This window comes from Coloeus monedula, assembly GCF_965178545.1.
Source record: "Coloeus monedula genome assembly, chromosome: 4".
NCBI lineage: Eukaryota > Metazoa > Chordata > Aves > Passeriformes > Corvidae > Coloeus > Coloeus monedula.
In genome coordinates this window covers 16,214,303-16,233,314 of record NC_138784.1, presented here as the reverse complement: position 1 = coordinate 16,233,314, position 19,012 = coordinate 16,214,303, and the positions used below count along the sequence as shown (strand labels likewise).

The 19,012-nt window shown below is 50.9% G+C and overlaps 2 protein-coding genes across 3 annotated transcripts in view; one reads left to right on the top strand and one right to left on the bottom strand.

Annotated features, from left to right (window-relative positions):
- Positions 1 to 3,244, top strand: part of TRIM24 (tripartite motif containing 24) — a gene marked incomplete at its 5' end in the record, with an annotated part of 56,692 nt that extends 53,448 nt beyond the window's left edge. Inside the window, 3 exons of one of the 2 annotated variants that reach the window (XM_082279940.1) lie at positions 933 to 1,082; positions 2,144 to 2,336; positions 2,429 to 3,244. In XM_082279940.1, coding sequence (XP_082136066.1) covers positions 933 to 1,082; positions 2,144 to 2,336; positions 2,429 to 2,436 — 351 coding nt within the window. In that variant the 3' untranslated portion in view covers positions 2,437 to 3,244. Of the gene's footprint in view, positions 1 to 932; positions 1,083 to 2,143 lie in introns of both variants that reach the window. The other variant, XM_082279939.1, reaches the window with a different exon arrangement.
- Positions 3,245 to 8,788: 5,544 nt separating this feature from the next.
- Positions 8,789 to 15,864, bottom strand: LOC309572731 (uncharacterized protein; the record flags this gene model as incomplete). The annotated part of the gene is given in 6 exon segments (XM_082281171.1): positions 8,789 to 10,077; positions 10,079 to 10,099; positions 10,779 to 10,870; positions 11,449 to 11,566; positions 11,946 to 12,083; positions 15,430 to 15,864. Coding segments are annotated over 6 exon segments (903 nt in total). The 3' UTR covers positions 8,789 to 9,978.
- Between the last annotated feature and the right edge of the window lie 3,148 nt (positions 15,865 to 19,012).

Genomic DNA, 19,012 nt, shown 5'->3' with positions numbered 1-19,012 from the left:
CTGAGAAGGTGAATTGGCATATATTTGGGGGTTTTCAACATTACCTGATTTTGAGAATCAGGGTTCTCCATAGTACTAACATGAAATCGAATTTCTTACTGTTAGCTTGAAATTTGTTGGTTTAAAATGTGAAAACAGTACCTGGGTGCATTAGAAGTCCAAGGATACACAGAACTACCACCATGATCAGATGAAAAGATGTTCTTCAAACAAGTCAGTAGGGAAGGAAAAGACAGTGGGGAAAGAGTTAATCAAAAAGTAGTATGTTCCTATGCAGCCTTTATTCCATTTGAATAAGAATTCTGAAGAACATATCACAGAGTTTAATAAGAAATGGCACAAGAGATTCATTGATTAATCATATCATGGTTATGTGTTACTAAATTCAGGTATTAAAACATTAAAATGTGAATCTAGCTAGGAAAAAGTATCAATATATTACCACTGGATTTCATAGCTTATTTACTAGTTTCTTATTCTTTCTAAAGAAAAAAAAAAAAGTTAATCCTACAGCCACAGTTTGAGTATCAAAACCATTGATATCACTGAAATTTGCCACCATTTCAAGGACTTATTTCATAAGGTGGTCTTGAGAATGAAACTTAATAGATAGCTTATTTGACTACACCTGAAAATAATGTCCAAACCAAGTCATTGGCTCTATTATATGTAGTCAGTGGAGGTGGAGGTTTTATGTGTTTCTCTTTGATTTTAAAATAGGCATTAGAAAGAGTGTATTTTAGCCAACAAATTGTCATACATCAGTGTTATTCCAGAAGCTGTCTGCATGTATGTTAAAAGTGCAATTCTTGTATCTTTGAGTTGTACTTTGAAGATGAAACTAAACCTTGCCCACGCCCTCAAATCTAAAGGTTTATAAAACAATAAATTATGAATATGATTGCATTTGGAATTTTTTTTTCTCCACTTAGGTCCCTGATTACTACAAAATAATCAAAAAGCCTATGGACTTATCAACCATCAAGAAAAGACTTGAAGTGACCAATTCATTCTACACAAAGCCAGAAGATTTTGTGGCTGATTTCAGACTGATTTTCCAAAACTGTGCTGAATTTAATGAGGTTAGAAAAGTAGATACTTTATCAGGTTTTGTTGGTTTAGTTCCTTTGAGGAAAACTGTAATGGGGGTAGAACTTTCAACACAAGAATTTATTGTATTAAACTTACTTTGATTATGAGACTGCAGTGAAAACATGGATCAGATTTAACACTGCTGCGGTCTGAGATGACTCTGCAGTGGAGATCTTTCCATGGAGGGGAGGAGGATGGTAACAAACATAGCTGAATGGCAGGACAGCAAGTAAAGAAAAGGACAGTTTTTTATCATGCAGGTTAATGGTGGGCATTATGATTTAAAAATTGGTTTCGTCCTCCTTGCCTCAGATCTTAAATTCAGTGGGATTTTCATTCTGGGAGCTCTGTACTCACCCTTATGATTTCAAGTTGCATGTTGAGTGATTATTATCCCCTACTGCACATAAGGGAACACATGGTGAAATAGGGATGCAGGTTGAGTGGACCACAAAATGAGAGAGAATTACAGTGGAATAAAGGCTTCTCCAAGTGGCCTCCATGGGGTTCTCATCCAGTCACCCTTGATAGCCAGGAGTTATTCCCACCACAGTGATCTCCACTTCAGGAAACTAAAAGCTCTGGTGGGTATGGATGACTTTAGGACTGCCCAGTCTTCCACATTACAGTCATTGTCTACTGAGTAATATTTTCACTGTTACTAAAAAGATCTGTAAGCTAGAGAAGTTTCTAACACCCTGAGGACATATCTATGTGTTTCACAGCATAACACAACTTCTGTTCCCCTGCCCCCACCCCAGTCAGGATTTAAGAGTTCTTAGAATCTCTTTACATAGGTTTCAGAACCCAGGCAGTGTGGCTTTTTTGAGTGGCTTCTGTGGTCACCTGTCAGAGAAAAAAATCATTGGGGGGTGTTGAAAGATCTGCCCTCACTCTCTGTTCTGCAGACTTGTGCTCTTTGGGACCCTGTGTTCTGTAGCCATTCTTGCTGCTGATTGATGGTTTTTTGTCATTTGTACCTAAAAGTCCTAGTGTGACCTGAGTACAAAGCTATTTCATGATGCACTGATGATGTTAATTCACCCAACAGCCTGACTCAGAAGTGGCTGATGCCGGCATGAAACTCGAAGCCTACTTTGAAGATCTTCTAAGGAACCTTTATCCTGAGAGAAAGTTCCCTGTACAGCCAAGCAGCCAGAGTGAAAAAGAGAATCCAGAACTTACTGATGACTCAGATGATGACTTTGTACAGCCCCGGAAAAAACGCCTCAAAGGAGAAGACCGTCAGTTGCTTAAATGAGCCCCATGTGTTACGACAAGAAGTTTTTTAAAAACTGAGAATATTTATCACTGTTCTCACTGTTTTGACTTGTAGGTTTGTGAATATTTACTAGACTTTCTACCCCCTGTCTGAAACACAAATCTAATGGAGATCAAGGCATGTGAAGAGCTTCTCTGAAGTTCAAACCTTTCATCTCTTTTCTGGAGCAGCTCAGAAATTGCCATTTGTGTGGGGTGACAGCTGTTTAACTTTGCTTTGAAGAAGAAGTTTGTATAGAATTGAACTTCAAAACATGACATGGGTTCAACATGTGGCTTTCTGAGTTTGAAGAAAATGTGATCTCACCAGATTTTTAATTTTACCAAAGGCATGTGGCTGGCCATAATTTGATCTCTCTGTACTGTATTCAACACAAACCATGAAAAAAGATGGTGTAATGTTACTGTCCTGCAATACTGATTGGTATAATGAGAGTGTAGTTGCCCCCAAAGAAGTTACTGGGAATTTTAAAATGTAAGGGAGAGGGTATTAAAAATAACTTCAAAAAAAAGGAAGAAGAGGAATTTGTTTGCGAGTTTCTAATGGAGGAAGTAAAGGACAGAATACTTTGGTTTGCACCATTTTTCTCACCACCAGCAGGAAGCAATGGTATTTCTGTACTATTTTGTTTAACAGGTGTCTCAATGTGATGTACCTCTGTTTAATGAAGTTGATGGGGACGTCTTGAGTGGAAAAATGTTTGTTTGCAAAACCAGTCATTTTTGTGTATTTTTAAAGAGGGGAGAAAAAGCATCCTTTCTGTCCACAATCCCTTGTTCTTCTTCCGTATTTCTAAATATGTCATTGTCAGAATGCAACCAGCATTCACCTGGGAGTACACAAGTTTGAAGAGAAAGAAGGCTCTTCAGCCCTTCATCTATCCTGGTTAAGATCACCACAAAATGAGGATGAAGTACCTTATTTTGTTTGGTCTACTTTCCAGAAGCTCTGACATTAGGATTGCTTCTGCCCTCAGAGGCTGCAGAGTTAGAGCAGTACTTGTCTGTGGTTGCCCTAGCTATTGTTTTTTAGTCTTCATTTATGTCATCTTAAATGAAAACTCAGTGTTTGGGAGAGCAGACAGTCATTTGGATGAATTGAGCTCTGACTGTGCCAGAATTCTGCAGTTTGACTTGTGCAGACAGTTGAGCGTCCCCAAGCCTGCTTCTGCCTGGCTCTGTAGCCCTGGTGTGGTGCTGTGCATGGAAGAGACTGGATCCAAGTGCTGCTTGTGCCTCTCTGCTGCGTGGAATGAGAAAAAGGCCTGGCTTTGCCTCTCACCTGATGAGATCGTGGCTGTCTTTGTCATAGGGTGGCACTGCACACTAAAATATAGTGGACGCTCCCATAAAATACTCAGTTGTGTTTGCAGCAGGCCTTTTCACATAACCTCTGATCATGTGGTGGATTATTAGGCTGCCCAAGGTAACCAGTTATTTTCCTTTTTCTTTTTTTGGGTGGGCTTCGGTTTGCTGGGTTTTTTAAATTATTATTGCTGTTGTCACTGTTGTCATTTTAAAGCAGAAGGCAATGGCCTGATGCACTCCCGGACCATGCTGAGGCAGCCCCTGTGCCCAGGTGAGGACATCTCCCTGCAGAAGCTGATTTTGTTTGAGAGCCTCAGGAGTGGCCTCTGGAAGTTCTTTTCCCTGAGGAAAGGAATGCATGTCCCTGCCTTCAGGGCACCTCCAGCGTGACCCACCTGTGAAAGCTTTCCATCAGTTCTGTAGTTCCAGCCAGCCCCTGAAAAACTCCAAACTTAATCCAAACAAAACTTCATCCAACTCTTGAACATTTATTTTAAGGCATCTCCAAGGGCTATTGCTTGGGATTTAATTTCTATGAGGGAAGATTCCCTTGGCTTTAATGCTGGTGATGGATGATGTCCTCAGGCTGGAAGGGAAGGGATTTGGGGTGCATGGGACATACCTGGTAGGTGTGTGGGAGTTCCAGGAGATCGGCATTGGGAATTGCTGTCTGAGCCCCTCTGCAAACACACAGTGCCACCCCACTCTGCAAACATTCCCAGGTAATGCCCAAGCTGTTCCTTGGGGGATTTTTGGGTGTCAGTGAGGTCTGTCCACAGTGAAGCATCTCTGGGTTCCTGTTCAGAGCAGCCCCTGGCCAAGGAGCCGTGGGCAGCCCTTTATCCATGTCCATCTGAGCACTGCCCGGGCATCCCAGTGCCCGTGCCTGGGATGTGTGTTTTGTACTCTGCGTGCCACAGGCAGGACACTGCAGGCACAGCTGCTCCCCTGGAAATACAAAGGACAAGAGGTGCCAGTTCCCTTTCTGTGGCTCCGGACCTCCCACCCCGCTTTCCCGGCCAGCTGGGACACACGGAGAAAACACCAAGGAGCATTCCTGGCAGCGAGCGGGAGTCACCGAGGGCTCTGCACAGCTCTGGGCCAGAAAAGCAGCCCCAGCCTCAGCACCAGCCCTGATTTTGGGCTGTGAACACTCACCTGCAGAAAACGCCCCTCTGCAAGCGGGACCAGCCCTGACACTCCAGAACAACTTTTGCAACGGACCAAGTGAACCCTCAGGACTCGTCCTGCGCTTTTCTCCCTGGAAAAGGACATTGCATGAGTACCATTACAGCTGTTGGGTAAATCCTGGAAAGGGCAGGAAATCGTCATTATTTGTAAGAGTTTTGTGCTGTCATGTCAGGTGCCAGCCAGTTCTGCTCTAGAGCCATTCCAGGGGCTGGTGGGTGAAGCAGCATGAGCAGAAAAGAAGGAGCTGCATTGGCCTAGGAATTCTCTTGCTGGCAGCAGTCATTCCCATCCCAGGCAGGACCTTCCTCACGATCCCGAAGATTGGCTCAGGTGCTTGGAGCAGGGTGCTGAAAATGCCAAGATTCTGAGTTCAATCCCCAGATGGGCCAATTACTTACCATCGTTTGACTTGATGATCCTTGGGGGTCTTTCTAACTCAAAATCTCCTGTGCTCTGTAAATAAAGAGTAAATAGTTTTCACTGGCTTTTTAAACCCAGAGGTTTTTTCCGTTGGAGTGCGAGCCACCGAAAAAGGGAGGGAGAGCATCAGGTCTCACCCGGCAGGTGTCGGATGAGCAGCCGGAGCAGGACCGAGCCCCGTCAGGGCCGCAGTCCCACGCCGGTCGGAGTCCGAGCAGGAGCGGCAGCGCCGGACTCGGCCCCAGCTCCCGCCTCGGAGCGGCTTCTCCCGCCCGCCGCGATCCCGCCGCGCTCGTTCCGCGGGGGCACGGCGGGCGGGAGCGGGCACGGGGGAGGCGGGCGCTGCTCTGCCACGGGGGGTGCGGTGGCCCTCGGGGCGGGGGCGGTTCTGCATCCGCGCACCGGGGGCTGCGGGGCCGGGAGCGCGCACCGGGGGCTGCGGGGCCGGGAGCGCGCACCGGGCGCGCTGCGCTCGCGCCGCCGCTCCGTGTCCGCCAGGGGGCGCCTGAGGGAGCGGCGGCGCCTGAGGGGGTCCCGGGGCCCGCACGGGCGGTCCCCGCGTCCCGCCCGCTTCCAGCCGCGACCCAGCGCCTGCTCCGGGGAACCGCCGCCCTCCTCCCGGGCCCGGCACCGCCACAGCCCCGGCTCCCCGCGGCCACAGCGAGATGGCGCGGGGACCCCGCCCGGAGCTCCAGGAGGACCCCAGCCCAGCGCCCGTCCCGGAGCGGCTCCTCCCGCTCGCGGCGATGCCGGTACCGATCCCAGCCCAAAACCCGCCCCGGTCCTCCGGCTCCGGGACCCGCATCCCGCCCACCGAGGGAGAGGCGGCTCCGCCCGGGACTCTCAGCCGACACCGGCAGGACCCGAACCCGAATTCCCGGGCCCGGATCCCGGCCCCACCTTACCGCCTTGGGCTCCGCGCAGCGCTGGGAGCAGCCCCCGGTCCGGCGCTCCGAGCGACGGTCCCGCCGCATCTCAGGATGAGCATCCAGCACCCAGAACGGAGCGGGAGCGACTCCGCCGGGATTTATGAGCGGGGCGGGGCCGGCTCAGGTGTGAAGGGCGGGGCCGGCTCAGGTGCTCGGGGCCCCAGAGCGGCTGCGCGGGGCGGGGCCGAAGGGATTTAAGCCCCGAGAAATGCTCCCAGCACTGGGATCGGGCCTTCGGGTCCGGGTCCTGCCCGTGTCCGCTGGGCGGGGTCCCGGGCTCGCCGCGGGCGGGACGAGCCGCTCTGGGACGGGCGCTGGGGCCGAGCCCGGCGCTGCCGCTCCGGCTGCGGCCCCGGGACCTCCAAACCCCGCCGGTCCCTGCCGTGCCGGGGGAATTTTTTATCCCGCACAGGCAGATAATTCTCATGGAGGAACCCCAAAAATGAGGATATGGGGCGGGCAGTGTTCTGCTTTGAATTAAAAACGCATTGGGAAAAATAAATCTGTGGAACAGCTCATTTCCAATCCTGGACCAGCTTCTGTGTGATTGGCTGTTATTCCAGCTGCTCCCATGGTATTTTCAGCCTGTGGGACTCTAATGAAATGCCAGGTGCTGAGCATGACAGAAAATAATGGGAAAATTCTCTGGATCAGGCAGTGTCCCAGAGGTCTGGCAGTGCCCAGCATTCCTGGCTGGAATTCGGGGGTCCCAGCACAGCCCACCTGTAGTGGACCTGGCATTGCCCAGCATCGCCAACCAGCACAGTCCCCCCAGCACAGCCCACTGCTTCCTCAAGTCCCCTTTAACCAGGATAATTTTTTGGGGTGGGGGCACCTAAACCCAGCAGAATTGGCTTTAACCAGTTTTGGGGGATCTCCCCTCCTCACTGAATTCCTGCTGCCAAAACCCAGCCTGAGGCTCAGCTCCCCCTCCCCTCAATCTCTCCAAGGAACTGGACTTGGATTTCCCAATCCAGCAGGGCAGCAATGCTGTTCTCCTCATTGCATATCTTGATTGCAATAACTGCCTAAGAAAGAATTCAAAGAAAGAAGAGACAATAAAGAAGAGCTGCCAGCTCCAACCAAGGGCTGCTCAAACCCCTTCTCAATCATTTGCTTTAATTAACCACACTGACCTCGCCTGTGCCTGCAGCCCAGAGGGAATCTCCTCCCAACAGCTCCAGCTGTGCTTGGTGTGTCCTGATGGTTCCCACAGTGACACACCACCGCCTCCTCCGCCCGCTGCCTTGGGGAGTTTCCCTAAGGTGCCACCAAGAAAGGAGCCTCTTACAGTCTTGGGATTCAGGGGAAGAAAAGGAGTTTTCATTCTTCAGCATCTCCCACTCCATCGGCACTGACAGCAAACATGGCTTCAGCCTCAGCCAGACACGGAGAGTCAGAGATTTTACAGATCCTGGTCTCACCTCGGCCTTGCCGCAGGTATAGCCTGACAGGAAGGGTCAGGATGGACAGCCTGCTCCCAGAAAATCATCCTAATCCATACAGCATCGAACAGAGCTGTACGAACTGCCCGAGACGTTCATTTCCCTGCGGACCGAGGGCTCAGGAGGGAAACACGGGCCGGGGTCCTCTCCCTGAATCAGCCTGAACAGCAGCTGGGCCTGGGGGTCGCTGTTAAAGCCCCGGCAGAGGCCACCTTGTCCAGGACATTGCTGCCAGAGGCCATTTCTGCAAAAGCAGGGAAGAGAAAGGGATTAACTTTGCCAAAAGACTGGAAGAAAAACTCACATCACCAGCAGGGGTAAAAACAGACAGAAAAAAATGCAAGACATGGTGATGAAAAGAGAACTGAATGACTGGAACCACTTGAAATGGTTAAGAGGAAACGGCCTCACATGATCCCAGGGGAGGTTTAGGCTGGATATTGGGAAGTCTCTCAGTGGAAAGGCTGTCCAGCCCTGGCACAGCTGCCCAGGGCAGTGGTGGAGGCCCCATCCCTGAGGGATTTAAAGCCGTGTGGATGTGGCACTTGGGGACAAGGGACAGTGGTGGCCTCGGCAGTGCCGGGGAACGGTTGGGCACCGTGATCTCCAGGGCTCCTCCAACCTGAAGGATTCCATGATTCCAAGGACACTCCATACACGACCAGCACAGACACACCTGTGCCTGCTGCAAACATCATTTCACTTCCTCTCCTTCACTTGGCTGCCAAATATCCCCTGGCAACAGGAAACATGGGAGCAGTCCTTGCTGTGGGAGAAGCCAGCAAGATTAGATCAAAATCCCTTCAGAAAGAGATAACAGGATCCAGCCAGTCCTGTCCCCAGCTGCTTGGGAAGGTCCCAGTCCCTTCCAGTAGGAAAAGAGAGGGAAATCACCTCGTGCCGAGGGACAGTGACACGAGAGCTGCAGAGAGAGCGGCAGAGACAGGAGAGGAACGGCAACACCAAAGTTTCCAAAGGGAATGTAGCAGGTTCAGTTCGTAAACTGGGCAGAAACACCAATTAAGCGTAGTGGTTTGGTTCAAAATATCCATTACTTACTTGCCTTCTGTGAGATAAGAATTAGGAGAAAGCAAAACAGGTTCAAACTTAAACAGTTGCAATACAAAGAAAGAGTTTTATTACTAACAGAATTAAAAGTAAAAAGAAATAACAAGAAATTAAAGCAAACCCCCTGCCCCCCTTCCAGCACTTTCCTCCTTTTACCCAACTCACACAAAGGGTAACAGAACGTGGGATTTTAGTCAACGTTGCAGTTCTTGAAAAGCCTCTTTCTCATGCTAAAGGGAAAAAGGGTTTTCTTCAGCTGCACAAGGTTCCCAAACAGCCACTAACAGCAGACCTGCCCAGAAAGAAACAATCTGCTGTGGTGTAAAACATCTCTGCCATGAAAAATCTCACAGTTCCTTCACACTGCCAAACATGGGTCATCACACGGGGTTATTAATCTTTTTAAGGATAAGTTATTTTGACCTGAACACAAAGGCTTTTCTTCGCCACAAGTCTCTTAAAAGCCTCTCACTGCTTCTATATAGCCTGGCATTAGGCACTCTTCACAATCTTCACAGGCCACACGAGGATTCTCCATCCCCCCATGTACTTCAGATGGATTAAAGAGACAGTTTGTGTGTGATATTACAGTTTCTTACCACGGCATGCAAGAAGGTTTCTTTTAAGCTGCCCGCCAGAATCGCGGCCCCGCCCTCTTTTCTCCCGTCGCCATTTCCAGCTCCGTCCCACGGGACTCACTTCTCTTTCTCTCTGACTCTGACGCCGCCATGCTGAAGAGTGTTCTTGTTTGGGCTTTACGGTGGGGAAAGCCTCGCTCCCTTTGTGCTGCTGGCTGCGTGGTGTCTTCTTCAGTTCAGCACGAAGTGTGCTGGCTGCAGACAGGAGGCTCTGCCGGCTCCCGCTGGCTCTGCATGGAGAGGAGAGGGACCCGCCGGTCCCAGGGAGCCGCAGCAGATGGGTTCAGCTGCGTGGCAGTCCCTGGCTGGTTTGAGCTGCCTGCGGCTCTGGGACAGTCCCCCCCAGCGACCCAGGGTCCGTGCTGTGGCGTTGGGGAAGGGGGGGGCAGGGGTCCTGGCCCGGAGGCTCGGAGCCCCCCACCTTCTGGCAGCCGAGCTGGGGCAAAAGGCAATTCCCGCCTTTCCACGCGGTTTAAATATGTAAATTGTGAGAAGCGTCATCAGTCTAAAAGACTGTCCATCAACTCAGGTTCAACCCACTACAGGGAACACCTGCCAAATCAATCTCCAGGACCTGTGGAAAATATTTTCCAGCTGAGTCGTGAGTCAAACTATTCCTCTCACAGACCTTTCAGCCACAGCCAGGAGCCACTCTGGACAGAAGATCCCCTCTGTGTCCATGGATGTGGCTTCTCCCTCGCTGCCCACCCCCAGGGTCTGTGGGGAGCTAAAGGAGAAGGAAAGGAATGAACAGGGAATAAAGTATCCATAAATACAGCAGATACTGCCACATGCCCTCACAGAGGTCATACAGCAAATAATATCCCAAGCTATTGTGACTAAAGTCCCATTTAGTTGGGAAAAGCAAGAGGAAAGATGCCTGGTCCCCCATCTCTGACACCTTCCCTTTGTAGTGCCCATCACCCTGGAGTGCCAGGACAAGGGGGAATAGCTTCCCACTGACACAGGGCAGGGATAGCTGGGATATTGGGAAGAAATTGTTCCCTGTGAGGGTGTTGAAGCCCTGGCACAAGTTGCCCAGAGAAGCTGTGGCTGCCCCTGGATCCCTGGCAGTGTCCAAGGCCAGGCTGGACAGGGCTTGGAGCAAGCTGGGATAGTGGAAGGTGTCCCTGCCCATGGAACTGGATGGGCTTTAAGGTCCCTTCCCACCCAAACCATTCCAGGATTCCATGATTCTACAAAAGATGACAGGTGCTCAGCTTTGAGCTGGGAAGTTTAGGGAGTTAACTAAATTATCAAATTAAGTCCAAGCCTCTAATATTTTAGGGAATGGTAACCTCTAGATAGTAATAAACACTTAGATAGTCAAAGAAAGTGCCCAAATTAGCAAATATCCCAAGGCTGTGGGGTCTGAATATTGGATTGTAATGAGGTGAACCCAGCACATGACTAGTGACTGCCAGGCTGTGGCACAGCTGCATCTTCCCAGTACAGAATTCCCCGAATAACCCTGTTAAGGACCCTGTTTCTATTCCTCCTGGAAGGAAAATAACAATTATTAATAAAAATTAAAAGGTCACATGCTACAAACTGATATCTATGTATCTAACCCACATATAAAATATTACATATATATATATATATATATATATATATATATATATATATATATTTTAAACACTGAATTTGGCTAAAAGTTTCAAAACTAAGAGGGAAAACCGCTTGTCATCCTGAGGTTTGTTTGTATTGTGGATAAGAAGTCCAGGTGTGTTTCTGAAGATGCTGAAGAGTTGGAATTGCTTGCTTTCATTTTTGGATTACCAGAGGAATGAGGAGATGGTGATGCCTGGTTTTGTTTTCACTAAACACGGCACGGACTTAAATAAACCAGAAACATCCAAAAACTGAAAGCTCTGGGTCTTGCATCACAACTAAAAGGATTAAAAACTATTTCTGCAGCTTTTAAAATAAAAGCAATTATTCAAGAGCAGTCCTAGAGGTCTTTCATCCAACCAAGACTTGCCTTACATGGTTCCATGCAAAGATTACACTCATGGGAAAACTCCACCCCAAAAACTGAGCCTAAGCAGGAAAGAGAAATAATAAAATGCTGACCTTGAAGCAGCTTATCCAGCTCTTTGGAGCCACGGGGGATCTGGCTGATCTCTGACTGCCGCTGGTGGAATTCTGTGGTTGTGGTGAAACCCATGGGAACCAGTTCAGCTGCATCAGCCTGAGGGAAAACCCAACTGAGCAGTGCCAGGAGAGTTCACACCGTTCATTAACCCCCCAGTAATTAATATTTCCTGCCTTGTGGAGAGGTGCCTGCATCATTCCATGCACATTTCACAGACCTTGCATGGGTTGGTACCTCTGCACGGAACTGAAATTCTGCTCCAAGTAAAAGCTCCAACATCCCTTTTGTGTGTTTTAGGGAAATCCTTCCCTTCAGTTCAGTCCTGGTACATTCTGCCTTTTTCCATCACAAGTCAGGTCACACCTCCAATCACCTTTACTGCCCTTTGGAGACCTTCCAAATTCACCACAACACTTTCAGCCAGCAGAAATAAACCTGTGGAATATCCTGGGTTAAAGCTCCAGAACACCCTTACTGGGATTTTGTCAGCTTTGGTTTCACTGATGCCTTTAATGTTCAGTAGCTCCTTCTCTGGTGCATAAGCCATGGCCTTCACCATGTGAAATCCAGCTTCTTCCAGCCTCTTCCCATCACTGGCATTTATGCCACACTGCTGGGAGGGAGGGAGAGAGGGATGGAGGGAGGGAAAAAGACACTTGTTAGTATTTTTGGATTGTTCTGGGTTTTTTTCTCACAGAGCACAAGTACGAATTTAGCAAAGTAGTTTGCAGATTCACGTTGTTTTGAAGGAAAAGAGTTTAGGTTGGATATTAGCAAGGAATACTTACTTCCCTGTGAGGGCGGGGGGGAGGCCCTGGCACAGGGTGCCCAGAGAAGCTGTGGCTGCCCTTGGATCCCTGGCAGTGTCCAAGGCCAGGCTGGATGGGGCTTGGAGCAACCTGGGCCAGTGGAAGGTGTCCCTGCCCATGGCAGGGGATGGAGCGGGATGAGTTTTTAAGGTCCCTTCCACCCCAAACCATTCCGGCATTCCAGGGTTCCAGCTTTAGCGGGGCCCTGCCGGAGCCAGCAGCGCCCCCCGCCCGCGGCCCTGGAACTCCCCGCGTTCCCTGTCCGGGTCCCCTCACGGCGCCCAATTCCAGCCCTTTGTTTAATGCCCCTCGCGGCCCTGCTTGGGAGCGCAGGCGGGCACGGCGGGAGCGGGAAGCAGCGCCGGGAATGGGATGGGACCGGCCTGTGGGAGCTCGGCCCTCAGGCTGCGCGGACCTTGCTTTAGTGGCCTTTGTTCTTTTTTCCCCCTTTTCCTTTTGTCCTTCCCTCCTTTTTCTTTTTGTTTCCTCCTGTATGGAAAATCATGCTATGAGAAGCCAGCGTCCATAAAGGAGACAGAGGATGCCTGAAACTTTATTCGAATAAAGGGAGAGAAACCACGGGGACACTCACTCCTGGGGTTTTCTCTCTCGAGCTTTAGGAGGGCGCAGCCTCCTTTTATCCTAAACTCCCACTTGCTGCCCTCTTCCTTTCCCCATTGGCTGAGGTACGAGGAAGGTACAGCCTTCCTGAACCGCCTACCACATATCCCCCTTTGTACCCGTCATTTTACCCCAAAGCTCAGAAACTCAGGCGTGTGCGGCCCCATTTGTGTGTTTCGGGAGGCAGACTGTCCGGGTTCTGTAACAAACCTGCCGCTTGAAGTTGGTAGAGAGCTGCACCCCGGATGACCCAAGTGTTCATCGCCTGGCTCCAGACGGCTGCAGAGGCATTCCGACAGCTCAGTCAAGGGAAGAAGGGGAGGCAGAACAAGAAGAAAGGGCCAGCAGGGGCAGTGCTGGAACAAACGGGGAGAGCAGGGGGGCACGGATGAAGGTGGGGGGACACCTCAGCTCCCGGCCCAGCAAGGCCGGATCGAGGCCGGGCACAGCCACGGATCCGGGCACAGCAGCTCGGGAGGTGCCGCTGCTCCGGGGGCACCTCTGGTAGAGCACACGGAGCCTCTGGCACACACAGGGAGTTTGCCTTGCCCTGAAGCCCTGATTCTCAGTAGTTCTGGTGCCAACACCCACTTCTGCTATGCCTTCTGCACGGCAGGCAGATGGAACCTTCCCAAAGGGATGCTCTCACTAACGGGCCGTGTCCTTCTCTGCCCCTTCTCCAGGCAGAGGGAATGCTGACCCTCCGAGCAAGACCCCCGAGGGAGGCCGAGTTCATCGACTGCTTCCAGAAAACCCAACGGGCTTTTAACTCCTTGGTAAGACATGGAGGAGTTTCCATCCCATGCAGGGACAGGGCTTTTCCCCGTGTATCCCAGCAGCGAGTGCTTAGAGGGAAATTTGAGCAGAAAACACTGCCAAGGGACAAAGGTGTGAATTCCAGGTTCCTCAGAACCCAGGTCAAACTTTGTGTCAGGCTTGTGCAGGTTTTCTGGGACAAGCTGCTAAACCACAACTGGAAGCATCAAGTCCAGGATGGGACAGAGCAGCCAGAGGGTTGCAGTGCCTGGGTCTTTTCAGATCCAGGCCTGGGAAGTCTCTGCTTGACAGTAACTGAAGTCCCCCATTGTCCCAATATTCCTGGCTCCCCTCTTTCTCCCCTGCCAGACCCTCTGGATTAAGAAGGGGATGAAAGGCAGGAGCACAAAGATGTTCCCAGTGCTGCCAGCTCTGCTCAGTGAAACACAAGAGGCCAGGAGGGTAACGAGGCAGCAGGAATTCTGTCAGCTGTGACCAAACTTGTCCAGCCAACACATCCTACAAGCTCCTTCCTGGGCAGTTAAATAAGGAAACCCCAGAGATTGTAAACAACCTTAATGCAGGACACCAAGCTCCAGCCTTTTCTTTGAGAAGCAAATATGGATAATCTGTGCCTGCTCAGGATCGGAAGCAGCAGCTGATCTCCCTGGCAGAGCTGGGACTCCGTGGTGAAGCCCTGCCACGCTCCTCCCCACGTGGCTGCCGAGTCCCAGGGAAGTGCCAGTTCGCTGGGTCACCCTGCTGCCAGCAGTTGTTCCCCACCTCCCACTCCACATGAATGTTTAATCTGTGGCATTTCAAATGCTTTGCTGGGAGTGGGGAGCCTGTCTCCCATGGCAGCAGTGCCAGGAGCCCAGGACAGGAGAAGGAGCTGAATGGAAGCACAAACTGGAGAGGTTTCTCACCACAGCTCAGCTGATTGCTGCTAGTTAATTCTTACAGTAAATTAATCCCAGGTGTTTGCTCCTCCATTCTGCCACAGTTCACCTCAAATACCACTGGCAAAATGTCAAGATCATAAAAACCCATTTTCCTTCTCTCTCTCTGGCCCATAACCAAAGCAGCCGTGTAGAACAACATGGAGTATTTATGGGAGAGCTGATTCACTTGGGAAAAAACCCCAAGCCCTAAAGAAACAAAACCACCCCAAATTTCAACCTGAAAACACGTGGGAGCACACAACACTCTGTTAAACCAGAGAGGAGATTACAGACCAGAAAAAGCCAAAAGATGGGCTCTGCTTCGATACACTCTCTGACTGATAATTCCAGAGGAAATTCCCCACGGATCATAAGCAAGCACCTCTAATTTTTGCTCTGGAATCACTACAGGCTTGGCTGTCTGTGGAAGTGTTTCAAACATCCATGGAGGGTTCGGGGGCTTGGCTGGGTTGTTTATGGCTAATCCTGACAGGCCCAGGACACAACACTTGGAATGCTCCAGAACGGCTCAGCTTTGCTACTTCAAAGACTTTCACACCCAGGGAACCGAGCGGTCCCAGATATAAACACCACGTTTGATACAAATCTGATATAAATTTAATTTGGCTGCCAGCATTAGAGCTGGTTCCACGCACAGACACACTGCTGCGAGCTGCCACTTCAGGAGCTCCCGGCGACATGGACACGACCCACAACTCCCACCTCCTCAGCCAGAGTCCATCCAGCGTTCGCAGAGCTGCTGGGAGCTGGAATCCTCCCTGCTCCCCCCGCCTAGCAAACCCCGCCTCCACCTCCGGCCCCCACCTCTCACCGCCTGGAAAAAAGGAGCTGCGTCCTGCTGAGTGCTCCCGGCTCCGGGCAGAAGCCGCCCTTCGGGCAGGGGGATGGCCCGGGCAGCTCCGGTGACTGTAATTCCTCGATGGTTTTGTGTTTTCCTGCATTTCCCCGGGCCGGGGGGAAAGCGGGGAGAGGCGCCGGGCGAAGAGCGAAGAGCCCGACCCGGCACTGGATGGCGCCGGGGGCTTTTATCACCTGCGGCGCGGCGCGACCGCGACAGAGGCGTCCCCGCCGCTGCCTGCCGCCCCCCGCGCGGCTCCCGCCCGGTCCCGGCGCCGCTGACCCCACCGCCCGTGTCCCCACACCGGGAAACGCCGCGGAAATCGCGCTGAGAGCGCTGGGTCCGCGTCGGGGTTGGGGTCACGTTCAGGCAGCCAAATAGATGGTTCGGGGTCCTTCGGGCCGCCATTTTCATCCCTACCCAACGCGCATGTGCTTGATGCCGCCATCTTTGGAAGGACAAATAAGCTACGTACCGGGCCGCCATCTTTGGTGTGGCATCACGTGACTTCCCAATTCGTCGCCATCTTGGGTGCTGGCGGAAGTCATTTCCGGCTACGCCGCCATTTTTGGTATGGTACCATTAAGGCCCCCGGACCTCACAAGTGTGTCTGTCTAATCAGCTGCCCGAAGCGCCCCCGCCGCCGATGCTGCGCTTTCAGCGCGATTTTTCGCGGCCTTTCCCGATGTGGGGACACGGCTGGTGGCGTCAACGGCGCGGGGGCTGGGCGGGAGCCGCGCGAGCGGCAGCAGGCAGCGACGGGGATGCCTTTGTCGCGGTCCAGCCGCGTCCGCCATTTCGAGTGTGGCTCAACCCCGACCCGCCATCTGGAGCGTCCTGTCACGTGACTTTTGCCGCTTCCACCATCTTGAGAGTGGCGAACCGCGACTTCCCTTCCGGGCCGCCATCTTGAGGGTGGCAGAGGGGCAGCTCCATTCCGCTCCCCTCACGGGCCCCGCCGGGCCGCCCCCTCCGCTGCCGTTCTCCTCAGGCACCGCCCGCACGGCGGCCGCTCCTTCCATCGCCACGGCGCCGCTCAGCCACGGCCGGGCCCGCTTGCGCTCCTGACCCTCCTTCACCCCTCCGCTCTGTTCGCAGACATCGTCCCCCTCGGCCCCGCTTCTTGCCCTTCGCACGCTTCCCCAGGCACGGACGGCGCTGGGCCGGCAGTGCCGGTCTCTGTCACCCGGTGGCAGCACCGCCGCAGAGCTCAGCCAAGGGCTGCGACACGTTTGGGTCCGAGAAAAAAGCGGGGACAGAGCTGGTTTCATTTCCTTCACCCCGATCGTATTTTCTTACGTTTTCAGGCGCTTTATTGTTTCATTCGTATGTACAAAGGTTATGTCATTATTTTCAAACCCTACAGATCTATATTCAGAGTTTCTTATATTCCTGTATATAATACAGTAGTTAGAGAGGGTTTGTTTCGAAATGAATTCATATAAAAATTAGTATTACTTGCCAGTATATATAAAATAAAGACAGAGTGGTAATCACACAGGAAGGACAGAGGGACACAAAGAGGGAAACAAGGACAGAGAGAGGAAATGACCACGGCAGGTGGGTGTGGGGGGAAGATGGGCAAGGCACAGCAGAGGGATGGAGAAAGAGAGGGACGGGCAGCAGGACAGAGGGTTATAAAGAGAAGAGTGCAGTGAGAGAGAGGGACTGAGCAGCAGATCCAGACAGGTACAGGCAAAAGGACAGTGAGAGGGACAAAGAAATACAGTCACGGTGCAGGGCAAAGGAACAAGGAGAGGAAGAAAATGCGGGCAGGGAGGGAGACAGACAAAAAGGAGAGACAATAGGGAGAGAGATTGAGCAATATTTATTAAATAAATATTGAGTATTTACTTACTAAAAGAAAAACAAGAACGAGAGAGTGAAGTCGTGAAAGGGAATGGGATGGGGAACACACAGGACAAGAAAGGAACACAAAAGACACACCAGAGAGACAAAAGAAAAGTGGTGGAAAGTTGGATATAAGGCTGAAAGAAAATCAGGAACAAACCTCAGGACTTACTAGACAGTATGGCTGATGAACATGTAAATAAACCACCAGCTCAAACAGAACCATCTACTGCCATGGTTCAGCCTGGGACTCAACAGCTGCCTCTTGGTAGGGCCATAAACCCCCTGATAAAACATGAGGTGAAAGCTGATGGATGATGTGCACCAGGTTGGGTCCTGCTCAGCCCTAATCCCAGCCCATGCCACCTGTGAACACCCTGATCTCCCAACCTTCTCTCAGGGAAATTTCACCTTTATCCTTTCTCTTCCCCTCCCAGTATCTCACTGTGCTCTGAATGAACATGATGAGAGGCTTCTCTGTTGCAGGTTCTTCAGAAATCCTATGGTGACTTTGAGACTGAGCAAGAGGGGCATGAGAAAAGCAGGAACATTTCCTGACAGTTCCTGCAGCACACACAGCACGTCAAGGTGTGTGTGGGCACCCAGGACACAGAGCTGACCCCGAACCTGGCCCACGGGCAGGGAAAGCCTGGGCTGCCTTGGGTCAAATCAACCCAAACTCAGTCCCGTGCCTGTGCTCTGAAGGGGCAGAGAAGTTTCCCCACTATGGATAACTATGGAGGTTCATCTCCATTATGGAGGTTCATCTCCATGCAAGAATTAATGCATCACCTTCTCCTGGTGGTGTTTCTTGGCATTTTCATTGGTCACAAACAAATGCATTTCAGGAGTTTTTAACTATTACTGACCAAGTATTTTTGTTTTGAAAGCCAAGAAAACACCATGGACAGGCAACAATTCCATTTGAACAGTCTCTGAACTTCCAGTTACTTGAAAGGAAAAGTAATAGGGTAAGTGCAAGAGTGTATAGCCATTGCCAATAGAATCAGTAAGTTTTCCAACATTGCTTTTGGCATTTCATGGAAAAAAACCCATTCAGGCCAAGATTCTTACATTCTTTCCCTAACAAACACAATTTCACCAACAAACAGCTCGATCTGGGTCACCTTCCCTTAATTTCCACCTGTGTCCACAATCCTGGCAGGAGCTTGGAGAGCAGCAGAGTCACTTTGTGACTTTGCTGTGTTCAGTTGTTTAAATCAGGCCAGTCCCTCTGCCAGTTCACACACAGCAGCTTTGGCCTCCCCTTCCCCAGCAGTGAATCCACTCCTCGTCTGTGAAGCTGCACCTCCAGCAGAGACAGAAGGATCCACCCAATGCTGTGCTGGGAAGGCCAAGACCACAGGGAAGGATGACAGTGTCAGCCCTTGAGATTAAAAATAAGAAAAACAACGTGAGGAAGTGACAAAAAGTTCAATCTGACTGAGGCTCCTGCAGGTGGCATTTTATGGTTCTGCAGTGTGTACTTCCTCTGAGTTCAAAAATAATTCCCTCATAGGAGCATTAACTTCTCCATTAAGCCTCTTTTGTTATTAAGATTTAGGGATTTATTACATCCAGCTTTATTTCCTGTAACCTTCCCAGTTACTTCTCTGTTTCAAAAAAAAGGGGGTAATAAATAAAGAGAGACCAACGCAACTATAACCTTTTCCTTGCTCTTCAGGATTCCCCAACATCAAACACC